Source organism: Euprymna scolopes, chromosome 12 (genome assembly GCF_053919585.1).
Source record: "Euprymna scolopes isolate OS-2025 chromosome 12, ASM5391958v1, whole genome shotgun sequence".
Classification (NCBI taxonomy): Eukaryota; Metazoa; Mollusca; class Cephalopoda; order Sepiida; family Sepiolidae; genus Euprymna; species Euprymna scolopes.
Window position 1 is genome coordinate 13,054,417 of NC_136493.1, and position 18,868 is coordinate 13,073,284.

Consider the following 18,868-nt stretch of genomic DNA (forward strand, 5'->3'; position numbering starts at 1 on the left):
AATTAGAAAGAAAGAATGAAAGAAAAAATACAGTTGTCAGAAATGGATTGTTGTCATTTGAAAATTGACACGTGTGTGATTCGGAATTAAACCTATGTTAAGAAATCACCATCGACGATGGCGGCGGTGGGGCGGACAGAGAGAGTTAAGATGCGTTTGGATCGAATGGGCAAAACAGATGCGTCCAACAGCTCATATGAAATCATTTTCAGTAAGAAATCAATTATAGATTCTATTGGATATATTTTATAATTTGAGTTGAGTTTAGAGAAGAAAGAGAGGGCTGGGGGGGGAGTTTTTTTAGTGAATTAAAATAAAAAGGCAGAAAGAAGGAAGAAAGAGAGAAAAGGAACTCTAATCTGTGCATATCCATGAATGGTGGCATGTATGTGTGGAGTCTGAGCTGAGCCAAGAAATCGGCAATCTATCACGACAATTTAGAATTTATGTCGAGTTTAGGGGAGAAACGGAGATAAATAAATTTGGAATTTTTTAGTAGTTTCAAAACAGCTTGAGTTTTAACTACATAGGTTTAGTAATTTTATTTTATTTTTTTAAATTGGGTTATTAACGGAGAGTATTATGCATAGCTATATTATTGAATTATTATTTGAGAATTGTTAAAGAGTGTGGTAATTAAAGGTTTAAGGAGGATTAGATGATTTTAGTTGAGTAAGGTAAATAATTAAAAATTGAGATTTAGAGTTAAGGTAATCTGCTTGAAGAATAATAGATTAAAATAGTGTTAAATGTAAAAGTTGACTTTTGGAGTATGCTGTTATTCGGTTAGGGGGGTTGCATCAAATGAATTTCAGTAGGGTGTAAAGTTGCTAAGGATTTGTAATGCCTACAAACAATTGACGTTTCATTTCTAATGTTAAACAATTTATCTCTATCTTTAAAGTTAGTAATAAAAAAAATTTTTTTCGTGTAGACAAAGAAACAGGGAGAATATAAGGATTTACAGGTATTGGATTTTTTTTTAGAATTTCTCATTTAATCGGGGGTGCGAGATTATTTTGAATCAGGTTTAAGTAGTTGGTAGTTAAAGAGGTTTTGTTGGTGTGGTTGGGGTTATTGAAGGAGCATTTTTGTACCCTAAAACAATCTTTAAAGGAGATTCCAGCAAGTCCGATATAGTATTTTTTATCATTAAGGTTTTCTATTGGTGCGATAGTGGCTTGTATACAATTTCAGACTGTAAGCATTGATATTCGAGTGGACAATCTGACTTATTTATAGAGTTGCTGTTTTTTGTGTTACTAATATTATTATCATTATTATTGTTGTTAAGAATTCTATTATTGTGATTTTTAATTATCCTTTCTTAAGTATCACTTCAACTGTTGTTGAGTTTTATAGTGTTTTTGTTCAAGATTTTATGTAATATATTATTTTTGGGGGAAATGGGTGTAAACTAATTTGAAGATTTTTTTTCCTAGTTTGTCTTTGATCATAATATTAAAGGGAGGGTTAAACCAAATAATTTTCCTATGTCTGTGTTTTTATTATTAGTAGCGGAGTTTGGTTCTATATAGTTGATGTTGGTATTAATATATCCACTATTTTTTAAAGCTGCTTCATAGAAGGGTTTGTGTTTGTTGAACATTTCTCGTTTTGATGAGTTTGTACGAATTCTATTTTCGATAGAGTTAATGGTTAATGATATGTTTTGGGTGATTGGATAAAGGGTGTACTTAAAGGATTGGTACTGTTTTAGTATAAGGTTCATATGCGTTTTTTGTTGGGTTGAAAGTAACTTCGAGGAAGTTTAAGTTTTTATATTAATCAATTTTTAGATTATGTTCATTTCTTTAATTAAGGCTTTTTTTCGTTTTTTTTTTTTGCCGTCAGAGTTCTCAATAATTAGCAGCTTATCGTCCCTATAGAGTCCCATATTTTTGGCATCAATTACTCTTGTTAAGTTGTATAGAATAAATAGGCCTACTAGGTCAGTTGCTTATGCAGAATCCAGAGGTCCCATTGAGCGGTCAAAAGATCCGGCTTGATTTATTTTGGTCTCTTGCTGGCCCTGGTTAATAAGAACAGTTTTTCTACATTTTTTTATAATGTCTATTTCAGCTGGTTGTATAAGTATAGGGCTTCATCGAAGAGGTCTTGTGGAATGGATGGGTAATAGCTCTTAATATCAAATTGAATAAAAGCAGCTTTCTTTTTGTTTGGGATATCTATTGACAACTTAATTGTGTTCTTAGTATTAATCCACTAATTTACCTTATAGGCGTTTTTGATTTGGGACTTTATTCCCTCTAGGATTGTTTTACTAATTTTACCTATTTCCGGTTTTGTGGGGTTTATAAGTTTTGTTTGTGCTTTGGTATCAAAATTCGGTTTATGGTCTTTAAGCAATATATAAGCTTCTTTTTCATATAATTTTCATACACTGTTGCTAATATTTATGACACCCAAGATCGCCATGGGCATGGAATATGTGCCTACATTAAGGATGGCTTCCCGTGTGGCAGGGATATCTCTAGAGAAGATCCTAATTTACCCTATATGTGCTTCAGGGTTGCACTTGCTAACACCACTGCATTTATATTTGTCCTCTATAGGCTCCACAACAGCGGAGTTACTATCTTTAAGAGCATATCTGAGAAAATAGTCCACATACTGTCTTCATGTCCCTCAGCTAACATCCACATCTGTGGTGACTTCAATGTCCATAACGTGGAATGGCTGACCCATTCAAATAAGACAGATGATGAGGGGAGGTTTTGTCATGATTTTGCCATTGCTTATGACCTCACTCAGATTGTTCGTGAACCCACCCGTGTGCCCGATACACCCGGTCAATATGAAAGCCTCCTAGACCTTTTTCTCTCAACTTCCCCTGAGATATGTTCATGTTCCGTTCATTCTCCTCTAGGATCCTCCGACCACTCCATCGTATCAGTTAAGATAAAAACGAAATGTAAGAAGCCCCCAGACGTACCCCTTCACCGTACTGTATACCGATACTCTATGGCTGACTGGGATAGCTTCCGTACATTCATATCTGATTTACCTCTGCACTCCATGTTTAAAAAGGAAGTGTCCTCTATAGTATCAGATCTGACCGAATGGTTAATTGTAGGCATAGACCAATTAATACCATCTAAAAAATTCCAACAAAAACCTAACAGTCAGCCAGGGTTCTCCTCAGAATGTGCTGCTGCTATCGCGCACAGAAATCACTTTTTCCATAGCTACCAACGTAATAGATGCACTGAGACTAAAGCTGCTTTCAGGACTGCCAGCAACCACTGTAAAAGAGTAATAAAAAAATGCAAGAGAGCTATATGCCCAGTCTGTTAAATCCAAGGTAGCTGATCAGCGGCTTGGTTCCCACCAGTTTTGGCAAATAACAAATAGGATCCTGAACAAAAGTGTGCGTTCTATCCCAACCATTATTAATGGACCAGAGGTCATCTCGTCAGCATCAGACAAGGCCAAACTATTTGCAAAGAACTTTGCAGCTAATTCTACCCTATGCGACGAAGGCCATCAACTCCCCATATTTCCTCCTATAACACAGAACAAGCTAGGTAACATACAAATATTCGTGCATGAGGTCGCCAAGCTAATCAAGAACCTAGATTCCAGTAAAGCAACTGGCCCTGATGGCATCCCAATTATAGTGTTAAAAAAGCTTCAACCAGAACTTGCTCCCATACTTACGAAACTGTTTAAGCACTGCCTTAAGGAGAAGTGCTTTCCGACTCCCTGGAAGACCTCATCAGTTTGCCCTGTATTTAAGAATTCAGGTGATAAGTCATCTTCCTCTCAGTATAGACCAATAAGTCTCCTGTGTGTTATGAGTAAGTTGCTGGAATTCATATTAAATAGAGAAATAGTCAACCACCTCAGCAGGAATAACCTTCTTAGTGACACACAATATGGTTTCTGCTCTGCAAGATCTACCGCAGATGTGCTGACGGTTATATCCCACAGGATTAGTGAATCTCTTGACAAAGGCTTCCTTTCTAGGGCAATTGCTCTTGACATATCAAAGGCCTTCAATAAGGTATGGCATAAGGGTCTACTTCACAAGGTTTCCAGCTACGGTATAACTGCAAATGTTTTCTCAATCATTAAATCATTTCTCTCCGATAGGCTCATAAGAGTAGTGGTAGATGGACAAAAATCGGAGGCTTGCAATATAAATGCTGGAGTCCCTCAGGGGTCAATCCTAGGCCCAACTCTCTTCCTGATCTATATCAATGACCTCCCTAAACACATACTTAAATCATTCGTTGACATCTATGCTGATGACACAACCATCTACAGCAACACATCAAAGGCTGTAAATAACAAAGTTCTCTCTGATTCTCTCTCCTCTGATCTCGAGCGCGTGGTTCAATGGGGGAAGATGTGTCTGGTTACCTTTAATGCATCCAAAACCAAACTCCTATCCTTACATCATCCACGCTCTGATCCCCATCTGGCATCAATTGTGATGGATGGCTCTCGTCTGGGTGAAGCCCCGTGTTTTGACAAGCTTCTGGGCTTGACCTTTACTCCTGATCTGAAATGGAACACGTACATCAAGTCTGTTGCCAAGGTCGCTGGAAAGATGGTGGGATCCTTCTACCGCTCCAGAAGATATCTTACTACTGATGCAATTCTCTATCTATATAAAAGCCAAGTACGTCCAAGGATGGAATACTGTTGCCATATCTGGGCAGGAGCTGCTAAAAACAGCCTATCCTGCTTTGGCAGAGTACAAAATAAACTTCGTGGCTTAGTGGGGGATGCCCTTTTCTCTTCCCTGCGATCTCTCTCCCACAGAAGAGACGTTGCGAGCCTATCCTTGTTTTATCGTTATTTCCATGGCAGGTGCTCGTCTGAGCTCCAATCTCTGGTCTCCCTTCGCCAATCTTTCACAAAAAACACTCGTCTAGCCGAATCCACTGTGAAAAATTTCCCCCACTCTTTATCTGTGCCTAAATCAAAATGTGGATTCCATGAACAAAGCTTCTTTCTCAGAACTGCACGCCTGTGGAACTCTGTTCCGTCTGCCTGCTTCCCACCGGACTACAACTTGGATGTGTTCAAGTCCAATGTTAACAAATTCCTAATGAACCGCCCCCTTAAGTAAACACTTCATCAAATCTCCACACTAACGTAATGTACTTGCAATAACCCTTATCCCTGAGTGGCTTCCGGGCTTTGATAAGTGGTGATCACTGTAAAAAAAAAAAAAATATTTAGGTTATCTGTAATGCACTTAGTATCTAAATTAATGTCTTTTACTTGATCAATGTTGTATTTTTTATAAGTGTCGTTTGATAAGTTTTTGATATTTTTGTTTAGAGATTTTATAGAAGTTTTGTGTTTTGTTAGCTTTAACCTAGATGAATATTGATTTGTTGATGTTTTTTACTACATTATCAAGATGTTTTTGGAATGGATTTTTTTCTTGTGTGAAAGGATATGTTTCTGGTAAGCTTCATTAAATCTGTTTCGAAATTAGTAATCTTTATCCCGTTTATTGAAATAACTTGTAATGAATTAAGTTAATACACCCGAGGTTGAAATAAAAATAATATATATATATATATATATATATATATATATATATATATATATATATATATATATATATATATATATATTATTGTAATTTTTATTTTATATATATATATATATATATATATATATATATATATATATATATATATATATATATATATATAAAAATATCAATACGAAAGATATATAAATGTTTATATCTTTTCTGTATTTATTTCCTATGTGTTGGCGTGTAGAAATACAAAAATCTTTTGAAAAAAACAAAAATGTTTCTTTCATAAGCACATATTTTCGACCGATCCTTCGGTCTTTCTCAGTGTGAATTTTTTATTTATACTATTGCTCTATCTCGCATATTGAACCGTTTCATTTGGATTGTCTTATAAATATTGATACTAATATTTATATGGACTTTATCTTTATAGTATTATACAATCTGTAATCTGAAATTTTTTAATTTATGTATATATAATTGAAAACTATAGTTTGCATGAAAATTTATAAGAGACCAAATTAAAAGGAATATTCCAAGATGGAGTCTAATTTTAATGAAGAAAGTACAAATATGTTAGTTAAATCCAGTGAAATATAATGATATCATCCAATGCAAAGAAAAATATGAACTGTATATATGCATGTGATGTAGTCCAAAAGATGTAATAGGGTAAAATCCACTGTAAAGAGTAACATTCCAACAAACTTGCTATAATAAAAAATTTCCTGAAAAACTAATTAGAAGATATTTACTAAAACATAATTATAAAATAATATGTTAAAAATAATATAATACAATATTGGTCAACAACATGAAAAAAAAGCAGTCAACTCCCAAATTAAAACATAAATCGAATAGATTTGTTGTAAATTTTTAATTTACAAAATCTAATTTCACATTTTTACACACACACACACACACACACACACACACATTCTTATAAATTTGTTTTGTTTTGTGTATTCATATTAAAACCTTCTTTCCATTTATTTAAAAAGAAAATACAACTTTGTTATATATGGGTCGTGGAATTACATTCATTTGCGAAAGATCTAGCTAACTTGCATGTTCTTTTAAACATTCATTTTAATTAATTCCCTATTAGTTTTTGGTTTTCGCATGCGATGATCATCTTTAGTAGACTATTACGTGTCATTATATTCATGCAGATATTCTACATGATTTATACTTGCGTAATATTTGTGTAAAAAGGTTATTGTAAACACAAACATCTTTATATATATATATATATATATATATATATATATATATATATATATATATATATAAAATATATTTTAGTCATCGACATACAGACCTGTTTCGTTGTTTCACAACTCATCAGTGCCGCTAGACTAACACCTATCCCAAGGCGAGGATCGAACCTAGAATCGTCGTGATGACAGTCGGCAGTTCTACCCCCTGACTACGGAAGCGGTGGCCGCAATTAATCTGTCCAAATGTCTATTTAAATAAACATCCGTCCGCCACTCGTAAAGTACTCAAACGTTTGTTTGCAAACAAACCGCGAGCTTCGCATTTTTTCAGCTAAATTAAGTAGCGAGTAAGATTATTTACGATAGTGCTCGACCCAAGAGGGGGACTTTATAAAATATATATATATATATATATATATATATATATTTACGTATGCATATATATATTTATTTAAAAAATTTTGCCTACCAAACTCCTCTGTTAGTTTTTGGTTTACAGACATGAAACGTAATATATAGAGCATTCGAATGAAGGCAAAACTTTATATTTGGGTTTTAGCTGGGGAAAATCGGTGCAAAAGTGTGAAAATTAGAAAAATGGAATTTGCCAGGCAAAGGTTAAACGATGGCATTATGAATATGCATGCATAACGTAATAGCTATTGGTTCATGTTTTAACTTTTAGCTTTGCAACAAACATGTCTTCATTGTTCAAGCATTAACGTCAAAGGAAAAAGTAAATCGTAAGCTAAACATTTTGGTTTCGATTCTCAGTGGTTGCTGCAGGAGTCATTTTTTTTTAATTTTTAAATCATTACTATATATTGGGTCCAATATAATATAAATACAAAATCTCCATTAACGAAAATATCATATTTAAGTGTATTTTATGACCAGGCAATGTCGGGCAATGCCGGGCGACCTGCTAGTATATATATATATATATATATATATATATATATATATATATATATATATATATATATATATAATTATTACTGCAATTATTATTTTTATTACCTACAGACACTAGTGTTTCATCCTTTCGGGAATCATCAGTGCGGGGAGTTACGATTACATCCGGTGGGGAATTTGTACATACCTACGAAGCCATCTTTGGCTCCATTAGCAAGGAACAAACCACTCGGCCAACGTTAACTGCGAGAAATACAGTTGAACTGAACATTTATATAAAGTGTAAATTCAAGACGGCGAGAGTGATCTTTTGATTATAATATCATGATCTGCGCACGTAAGCTTAAGTGACCAACCTTAATTTCAACTTAGGGTGCTCAACAGCATGAACACAGTTCTTAAATTATCATTACTATAATTATTACTATAATTATTACTATATATATATATATATATATATATATATATATATATATATATATATATAACTAATTCCCTGAAACAGTATTTCATGGTAAACAACTGATGATCCCTTAGATTAACATTAGGACTATTGTGAATTCGAGAGAGTAAGTTGATACATTGATTGTAGGTGATTAAATGACTTACTGACTCAATAGTTTCTAACGAATGATAAAAAATATAAAAATTAAATAATTTTTTCATATAGTTTTAAAGGTAAAAAAAAGTTCAAGACTATTTAGATAAATAGAGAGAGAGAGAGAGAGAGAGAGAGAGAGAGAGAGAGAGAGAGAGAGAGAGAGAGAGAGAGAGAATGTGATTGGTTTTGGAATAATTGCATCTTACCGGGAACATCTTGAAGATTGGTAATGACACTTTTATGAGTCCCTGTTTCCGCTTGTAACTCAAACAGGGAACTTCGACGTCTTTCAAATACTGCGAGAAGAGCGCGATCAGCACGACGACGCTTCAAAAAAAAAAAAACAAAAAAAAAAAAAACATATGGCGTTACATAATTAATCAGCGAAAAAAATGAATATTTCTCACATATTTTCTGCATTCGATCCCTGAAAAAATTCCACCATTAAAAACATAAAGAGGAAATAAAACTGTGTTAAAAAAAATAGACTTTTACAAGTTAAAAATGACAAATTTATATCACGTTGACTTAGAATGAGTTCCTTTTGCCAAATTGATGGTTAAATATGGTTAAGTGTTGGCTAATGTTTGCATTAAGTACTAATCACTATCAATTGCTAATTAACGAATAAATTGAACATTACCGACCATCAATATGGATCTAGGCAAGCCCGTTCCACAGCAGATATCCTAACATATATACCATTCACTGGACAAATCAGGGGAGGGTAGAGCGGTAGTCCTAGATATATCTAAGGCTTTTGACAGGATATGACACGATGGTCTTGTAAGGAAACTCAGATCATATGGTATCACTGGAAGAATACATAACGTAATTAAATCCTTCTTAAATTCGAGAAAAATCCAGGTTGTCCTTGACAGTTGTACATCTAAACAATATGATATAAATGCGGGAGTACCTCAGGGGTCTATCCTTGGACCTTTATTATTCCTGATTTTCATAAATGACCTCCCTGATAAAATTGTTTCGGAGATGGGTATATTTGCTGATGACACCACGCTCTATACCAGGCACGAGAGGAAAATAAATGAACACATATCTAAGGAAATGGCCGAAACACTAGAGAAGACCTCCAATCTGTATTAGAATGGGGACAAAAATGGATGGTCACATTTAATGCTGCAAAGACTAAACTTGTTTCCTTCGATAATTACAAGAAACCTTCTCTACCACCAATAGCAATAGTCAAAAACACATTACCTGAAAGTATTTCTTTTAAACTCCTCGCCCTAACGTTCACAGGGAACATGAGTTGGAATAGATACATTGAGAGCATTGCCACGGCTGCTGTGAAGAAGGTAGGCTCTCTCTACCGTGCTAGAAAGCTACTTATGCTTGAAATTATCCTGTACCTCTATAAGGCCACCATTTGCCCATGTATGGAGTACTGTTATTACATTTGGGCTGGTGCATCTGCTGCTTGTCTCTCACTCCTGGACAGTCGCCAACCCGATAGGTCATGAACTGTCATTTAAGCTTCAACCTCTGCCTCATCGACGAAATGTTGCATCTCTCTGCCTGTTCTACAAGTATTTTAATGGTGAATGCTCTGACGAACTACAAGCACTTGTACCCCCTCAACGTAAATCCACCTGACAAACCCGACAAGCAGCTAAATCCCACCCCTTCACAGTAGAGATCCCTAGATGTAAGAAAACCTTCTACTCCAATAGTTTCTTCCCCAGAACTGCTAAACTTTGGAACTCCCTCCCGGTCCCTGCTTTCCCAACTGTACTGACATGCAGAAGTTCAAGTGTAATGTGAAAGGACATCTTGCTGCCCAACTCCCTTCATAGTATCCCTGCAACTTATGTCCCAGATAGTAGTCTCCTACTTCAAAGTGGCACTGTGCTTTGTTTGGGGTGAAAATGTAATAAAAAAAAAGACATCACAATACTTAGTTCGCTGCACTTTATTATAAAAAGTTCATACAAAATTTATACCAGATCGAACCAGTAGTTTGCGAAAAAACGGTGGAACTTCAATACTAATCTCTTTTAATCCTTAACAGCGCATCAGAGGATACCATAATACTTAATTCGTGGCACCTTATCATCACAAATGCCCATACAAAATTTCAATCAGATCGGTGAAGTAATTTACAAGAAAAAATATAATAGACAGAAAAACAGACAGCCCAAGAGAAAGATAACAGAGATATTTATATAATTAAGTTATACACAGGTGTCCATGTTTCATCCTCGCAAGAATTTTCAGGATAAAGGCACGGATTTTTCTATAGATTGTTTTTCTATATCCATGTAGTGTTTTGTATCGTTAACTAACCAATCAGATTTCGTGTTATTTTCCTCTCTGATTATTCTTTTTTTCGGTAACTAATGACTGAGCTTCTCTCAAATAAAGGTCCAGCCGACCTTTACTTATTATATGGACAAATAAAAACAATGACAAAATCCGTGCAACGATTCCCCATGGGGATGAAACATAGACACCTCTATGTAGCTTAAATGTCACAAAGATATTTTTATATTATTACTACTAAGCACTACTCCACTATTCACTGTTGAAGTAAATGCTGATAAATACACAATCTGAAAATATATACACAATCCATTAAAGCACCTTATAATATTACATGTACATATATGGAATAATATACAAGGTGTCTCCAATGAGTTTTCAGAAATTTTGTACAGACATTTACATTTATCGTAAACTCTTGAAAACTCAGTATGTTATTGCTATACATGGTATGGAATATTCTCACCACATCTGGGCTGGTGCATCTACCACCAGTCTCTCCCTCTTGGATAGGGTCCAGTAAAGGGTTTCCAATCTAATAGGTTCCACTTTGTCAACTAGGCTCCAATACTTGCCCTTTAACACAATGTTGCATATCTGTCCTTTAACGCAATGTTGCATCTCTGTCCTTTAACGCAATGTTGCATATCTGTCCTTTAATGCAATGTTGCATATCTGTCCTTTAACACAATGTTGCATATCTGTCTTTTAACACAATGTTGCATATTTGTCCTTTAACACAATGTTGCATATCTGTCCTTTAACGCAATGTTGCATATCTGTCCTTTAACACAATGTTGCATATCTGTCCTTTAACACAATGTTGCATATCTGTCCTTTAACGCAATGTTGCATATCTGTCTTTTAACACAATGTTGCATATCTGTCTTTTAACACAATGTTGCATATCTGTCCTTTAACACAATGTTGCATATCTGTCCTTTAACACAATGTTGCATATCTGTCCTTTAACGCAATGTTGCATATCTGTCCTTTAACACAATGTTGCATATCTGTCCTTTAACACAATGTTGCATATCTGTCCTTTAACGCAATGTTGCATATCTGTCCTTTAACACAATGTTGCATATCTGTCCTTTAACACAATGTTGCATATCTGTCCTTTAACGCAATGTTGCATATCTGTCCTTTAACGCAATGTTGCATATCTGTCCTTTAACACAATGTTGCATATCTGTCCTTTAACACAATGTTGCATATCTGTCCTTTAACGCAATGTTGCATATCTGTCCTTTAACGCAATGTTGCATATCTGTCCTTTAATGCAATGTTGCATATCTGTCCTTTAACACAATGTTGCATATCTGTCCTTTAACACAATGTTGCATATCTGTCCTTTAACGCAATGTTGCATATCTGTCCTTTAACACAATGTTGCATATCTGTCCTTTAACACAATGTTGCATATCTGTCCTTTAACGCAATGTTGCATATCTGTCCTTTAACACAATGTTGCATATCTGTCCTTTAACACAATGTTGCATATCTGTCCTTTAACGCAATGTTGCATATCTGTCCTTTAACAAAATGTTGCATAACTGTCCTTTAACGCAATGTTGCATATCTGTCCTTTAACGCAATGTTGCATATCTGTCCTTTAACGCAATGTTGCATCGCTGTGCCTGTTTTACAAGTATTTTAATGGAATGTACTCTGATGAACTCATTGTGCTTGTGCCCCCTCGACATACATATCCTTGACAAACCCGCTTAACAACAAAATCGGACGCCTTCATTATTTAGGTCCCTAAATTTCAGAAAACATTCTACTCTAATGGCTTTTTCCTTTGAACAGCTAGACTTTGGAATTCCCTTCCTGCTACCTGCTTCCCCTTATAGCCAAATGGGGATATGCCTTGTTTGAGGTGAACATGAGTGAAAAAGAAAAGTTGAATTTAACATGAAAACCATATTTTTCATGAATACGAACATTTACGTTGGATTGGTTCTAGACACCAATTAATTTCAATTTCAATTCATTATTAAGACCTCTTTAGCTTAAGACGAAATATAATATATTAAAATATAGAATAAAACGAAAAACTGTTTTAAAACACTCTTAGACGCAAATATACATATATATATATATATATATATATATATATATATATATATATATATATATATATATATATATATATTTCTGTAGAAATATATTTTCTTATAATATATTCCAATCATTATTTAAGAAGCTCAATGTAATTACACAGCAATAAAGTGAATATATATATATATATATATATATATATATATATATATATATATATATAAAAGAAAGAATGCGCGCGCGCGCGCGCGCGTGTGTGTGTGTGTGTGTGTGTGTGTGTGTGTGTGTGTGTGTGTGTGTGTGTGTGTGTTCTTTTTTTTAAATTTGAAATACTAATCAATTTCGGATTTAAAATCCCTAAAGAGTTTTTTTGTTGGTCTTTTTTATCTCTGTTTTTTTTCCTCGGAACTAAAAAGTCTATCTTTCTGTTGTTTTATCAAGGTTGTGTTAGTTGTTAATGCATGTAAAACTGTCTAGTTTTTTAGCCCAAAAGGTGTGTTTGCCACATGTGAAGTTGCAAATAACGAGGGATTTTAAATCCGAAATTAATTAGTATTCCAATGTAAAAAAAAGAAAGAAAATAAAATTCTTCTTTGTTTTTTGTTTTTTGCATCTCAGCGTGTTTTAAAACAGTTTTTCTGTTTATTCTATATTTTTTATTTATGCTAAGATGCTTCTACGAGCCAACACCTTTTTAACTTTAAATTTAATGCATTTTCTAGAATCAAAATTATGTCCTGGATTTTAGTTTAAATTAGAGTAAGGATTCTAGACGTAAGGCTTAATATCATTGTAACTTGATTTTCATCTTAGTAAGAGAGAGAGAGAGAGAGAGAGAGAGAGAGAGAGAGAGAGAGAGAGAGATTGTGACTTACGTTAAAGCAATGTACCATTGTCCAGATGCATTCAGGTAAGCCACTTCAAAGAGCGACAAACCAATCAGTGTGATGGTAGGCATGATGGTCAACGGCCCAACAAAGCGCAGGAACACTTCCATTAATCCACTAAAGCCGATGAAAATCTGGACAAGACTAGCAACCATCAAGCAACCCTGAAACTGGTAATTTATTAAAATTTATGATGTCATACGTACATCTTTGAAACAAAAATTTGAAAAATGCAAAATATCATTTAAAAAGCAAAATAATTGTTGTGGTATGTCCACCCTACAGATAATAATAAACTTTTCCACTTATTATAAAGATCGGGAAAATATATGTCTGGCGATGAGGATGAAACTCAGTATTGTGGTCCAGTAAGGGTCTATGAGAAAGACACAACTCGGTTATTAGTGGAAGCAAAATATATTGATTAAAGAAAATTGGAAGGTTCTACTTATAGACACTGATGATAGGAACTGACCAATCAAATGGAACTACGTTCTTCTAGCATCCAATCAGAAATCGGAATCACTCCATAAAAATATGGAATCTTTTAGAATTTCTGCACATAATTTTTCATGCCCACACGAGAAAGATCTTTGCTCTTTGTTTGTTCTGTACAGGTCCAAAAGATGATATACGTCTCAGGCAAAAACCAAAGATCCTACTTGTGTGGAGATGAAAAAATTATGTATGGGAATGCGAAAAGATTCAATATTTTTATGGAACAATTCTGGTTTTTGATTGGTTGCTAGCAGAACGTGGCTCCATTTGATTGGTCAAGTCCTATGGCTTGTGTCTATAAGCAGAACCCTAACATTTTTTTAAAATCATACCCTCGTATCATATCAAAAATGTTGCAACATTCAAGACTTATATGGATCAACTACCCATCAGAAACTCTTTTTTTATCTCCAGGACTTATACAGATAAACTACCCACTAGAAACTCTTCTTAAATTAAATATGGCTTTCAATTAAAAGGTAAATTAAAGTATATATGAAAAAGCCCATGAAAATAAATTTTAATTAACTCAGATTTTGTATAATAATAGCTGAGCACCATTTACATCATTAAATGCACAGATTGGATAAACTTATCTTAGCTTAGATACGTCCATTAAATCTGTGCAAACATGAAAAAATGTGCAAAGTATCAACAACAATAGCCCCACCCCTCTCAGTACTCACCCAGTTTTGTTTGTGAATCGAAAATTAAATTTGCATGATTAATGACATTTATGAGTTTATACAAATATTTTGTTTAATTTTCGATTTTTGGGCGAGTATGGAGACTTCCTAGCTGACTGTCTAATGTCAGACATTTTTTGCTTGTTCTAACTTAAACCTCAGCATTTCTTGTGTTTAAAAGTAAATAAAAGCTTTAAAATAAGTTAAAATAAACAAAAGAAAACTTACTAGGTAGAGGGGTAAGTTAGCTTGCCTTTGGTACCATTCATTTGTTATATATTTGCTTTTTTGATCAGTTTTTCATTTTGTTAGATATACTGGAAAATGCCTCCACCAATATATGAGATGGTTAGTTAGGAGTAAAAGAATAATGAAAGGTCAGTCAGGCTTAACTTGTTGAACTCGAGGTTAGAATTACTAGACTGCAAGAATTAATAGAAACGGATATAACGTCACATGGCTCAAAGGGAGAGCGAGAAAGAGGTGAGAAAGATCCTCTGTCTTCAATTAAATTCAGTCCCTTGGAAGCACTACACGTTTGAACGTGTAAAAGATACGGTTGAATAGTGATTATCTCTCTTTTTCTCTCCCTCTCTCTCTCTCTGTCTTCTGCTCAGTGATTTGGAACGAAGATTATGTTGAATAAATCTCATCTGTCTCTCAACAAAGAACGTATTTGCAAGCGGCATTCCCCCAGCTTTGAAGGACCATGAAAAAGGCACGTGCAAGGTGCAAGAACAAGCAACTAACATTGTATTTAAAAGATAGATTCTTGCTATTTTGTTTTAACAGGGGTTGGAGCATCCTATCGGATGCCAGTCATTCACCTGCTACCTCATACATTCCAAACGAGAGATCTTTTTTAAGATTCTATCTGCCCCATTAAGTACAATTGTTTGTAGCTATCTTGCACTTGGTTCACCGCATATATTTGCCAGAGAGTTTTTGAAATTCTTTTTCATAAGTCCAGTTGCTTCTATAATTACTGGAATGATAGAGATCTACAATTCCAGTTTGTTTTCATGTCGTACATAAGACCTTCTACTAAGGTTGCTTCTTTCTCCTTCTTGTCCCATATCACTATGTCAAGTTTGATAGCTCCATTTTCAAAATACTATGTAGAAATTGCACAGTCATAGTGGATGATGCATGATTTATTTCCAACTGTTCAGGACTTACTGCTACAGGGTGAAACGATAAAATTATCGCCATAGAAAAAACGACATGATTCCATTTCCGTTCGATGAAAACCGTTGTTTTTTTTTTGTTGTTGCAGACCATCTACTAGTTGTCCAGTTGTGTACAAATCTCAAGAGCGATATGAGCCTTCTTTTATGCTTGCAAGTGACACAATGTTCAACAAGCGAGATCAGAGATGTGCTGCTATAAAACATGCTCCATACCGATCCAAGTTAGACAACAGGACCATTGCCAACACCTTAAAAATGCATTGCTGGATTGCTGAACATGACAGAGACGTGCCCAGAGTGATGAAAACAAAATTTTAGGTCACAGTTATGGTCTTTGATGTGGTTTCAAGTGAGGGCTACATCATGTCACCTCACATTTTCAAGGTCGCCTTGAAAGTCAACACTAAAGTGTGTTACATGATAAAGGGCTGTCCCCTTTTCATGTAAGTAAAAAAATAGGGAATTAGTTAAATGTAAATATGAAATAGGATAGTGAAGGATTCGAACTTGCGAAGCTAGATTTGGAATTGAGAATTCCAATCATAAGTTAAAATAAATACAAAATGTTATTGAAAATAAGGAATGTGGAATTGCAATTGTTTAGCTCACACAAAATAGTTAGATATCTGTTTATTGGAAAAGGAATGTAATAATGAAAATTGAAATAAGGAATTTAATCGTCAATTGAAATTGTAAACATACTTTGTAAATAGGTTACTGAACTCGTTGGGTCATGTCAGTGTGGCATGTTTTGGCAACATGATGCATGTCAGGCAACGTGCTCGATGAGCACATGTATAATCATGCGATGATGTGACGAGTTCTCAATATAGGTAGAGTTTTAGATGCAGTCTGAGAGAAAGAGTCTGAGAGAGAGAGCCGAAGGAGAGAGGTCAGAGAAGAGCTGACACCAAACCTTGGAAGCGAAAGGTTAGAGAGGAAAAGCCATGTGAAGGAACTTTGAATTCCTTGAGCGAAATCAGGACCGGTCATGAAATAAAGGACGTCATCATGTGTTTTTGTATGCGTCTCCGTGTTGTTATTCAACAGAAAAGGTATTGTCCATTTATGTTGCAAGAACTTTGTGAAAATCATCATCTCAAAAATAGGTAAGAAATATATGTATCAATATTTATAGAAACACTCCCGTTCATACAGAACTGTCAAACATATAAATGCCAAACGCACAAACTCTCAGTCTATCTATCAAGATATTCAAAAATCTCTTCTAGTTGAATTACAGGCTTGGTGCTCTTGTAGTAACATGTACCTGTCTGTTTCTTTATATATAAGAACTGTCTCTTTATATATAAAAGCTGTCTCTCTCTTTATATGTACCCTAAGACTCTAATCTCACACGAAGACTCTTCCTAATACTAATATAAACAACGACAAATACATACGTCATCCCTTCTAAAAGATAACCAGTACGTAACAAGTGTCCCTGGATGTGCTGAAGAGTGTTGGGATCCCCTGGTGCAATTAGATTACTGCTGGCAGACCCTGGATGTGGCAGCAGAATTTGGTGCCGGCCCTCAAGTCCAAAGAAACTTGGCTTCACAAAGGGTGCTACGACTTTGTACTCTTCTCTTACTGACCCCTCTCCTTCTTCGACCTGAACCTGCTGGACTATTTCACTTGATTATACGTCGAGAACACCACCAACATGACCTCTCACAACACCAAAGTCAGCCTGATCATCACCATCCGCTGAGTATTCGCCAAGTTCTCGCTGATGCTTGTGGAAAAGGCATGCTCCCAGTTCCGGACCTGTATGAAGGCGGTGATTTAGGCTGAAGGCGGTTACATTGAATAGATGTCAGCTCTACTACATAATCAAGTTAACTAAATTGATTTTTTTCAATAAAAGTTTTAAAATAAAGTTGTAATGTTATTTTCTTTAGGGTGACAACTTTGTTGTTCTACCCTGTACATAAGATATTCAATTTTTTACAGATGATCAAGTGGAGATATTTACACACTCCATTGTCTCAACGAAGGTGTTCCTCAGCAGAACCTTACAAGTAAATGTTAGACGGCTCACACTCTCTACTTTTGAGTGGCAGAATCTGCACGTGTTTTTTTTTTTTTTATTTATTTTTTTTTTATTCAATTTTCACCCCAAACAAGGCACAGTGCCACTTTGAAGCAGGGGGCTACTATCAGGGACTTAATTAGTGGGGTCATTATGAAGGGAGATGAGCAGAAAGATGTTTGTTAACATTACACTTGAACTTCTGCATATCATTGCAGTTGGGAAAGCAGAATCCCGGAAGGGAGTTCCAAAGACCCGCAGTTCTGGGGAAGAAACTATTGGAGTAAAAGGCTTTCTTGCACCTAGGGATCTCTACTGTAAAGGGATGAGACTTAGTAGCTTGTCGGGTTTGTCGGGGGTAGTTACGTCGGGGAGGTACAAGTGTTTGCAGTTCGTCAGAGCATTCACCATTGAAGTATTTGTAGAACAGGCAGAGAGATGCAACATCTCGTCGATGGGACAGAAGCTGAAGCCTAGATGACAGTTCAGGACCTATCAGGTTGGCGACTCTCTTTTGAACCCTGTCCAGGAGCGAGAGGCAAGAAGCAGATGCACCAGCCCAGATGTGACAACAGTACTCCATACATGGTCGAATGGTTGCCTTATAGAGGTATAGGATACTGTCAGGCGTGTTGTCACTGTTGAGATGAACTTTCATGTGTTTTTGTAATAATGACAATGAAATAGCTTTTTATGTTCTGGCACAAGGTCAATATGTAACCGCATAACACCAGATCCTGCACTTTAAAATCCACCTTCTGACATATCTTGTTTAGCGGTATTACTGCACAGCAATAAATTAACAACATAACCATTATCCCTGAGTGGCTTCCGGGCCTTGATAAGTGGTGACCACCGTGTAAAAAAAAAAAATAATCTTTACACATAAATTGTATTCATTTCATCCAACATCTGAATGTACGGAGCAGAGATTCTCAATCAGGGGTAAATTTACCCAC

The 18,868-nt window shown here is 35.2% G+C and overlaps 1 protein-coding gene across 1 annotated transcript in view; it reads right to left on the reverse strand.

Moving 5' to 3' along the window:
* Positions 1–18,868, reverse strand: part of LOC145291197 (solute carrier family 23 member 1-like) — a 133,532-nt gene that overhangs the window by 60,736 nt on the left and 53,928 nt on the right. Inside the window, exons 6-7 of the mRNA XM_080136775.1 lie at positions 13,489–13,670; positions 8,470–8,590 (exon numbers count right to left, since the gene is read on the reverse strand). Of these exons, the coding sequence (XP_079992901.1) occupies positions 8,470–8,590; positions 13,489–13,670 (303 nt within the window). The remainder of the gene's footprint in view (positions 1–8,469; positions 8,591–13,488; positions 13,671–18,868) is intronic.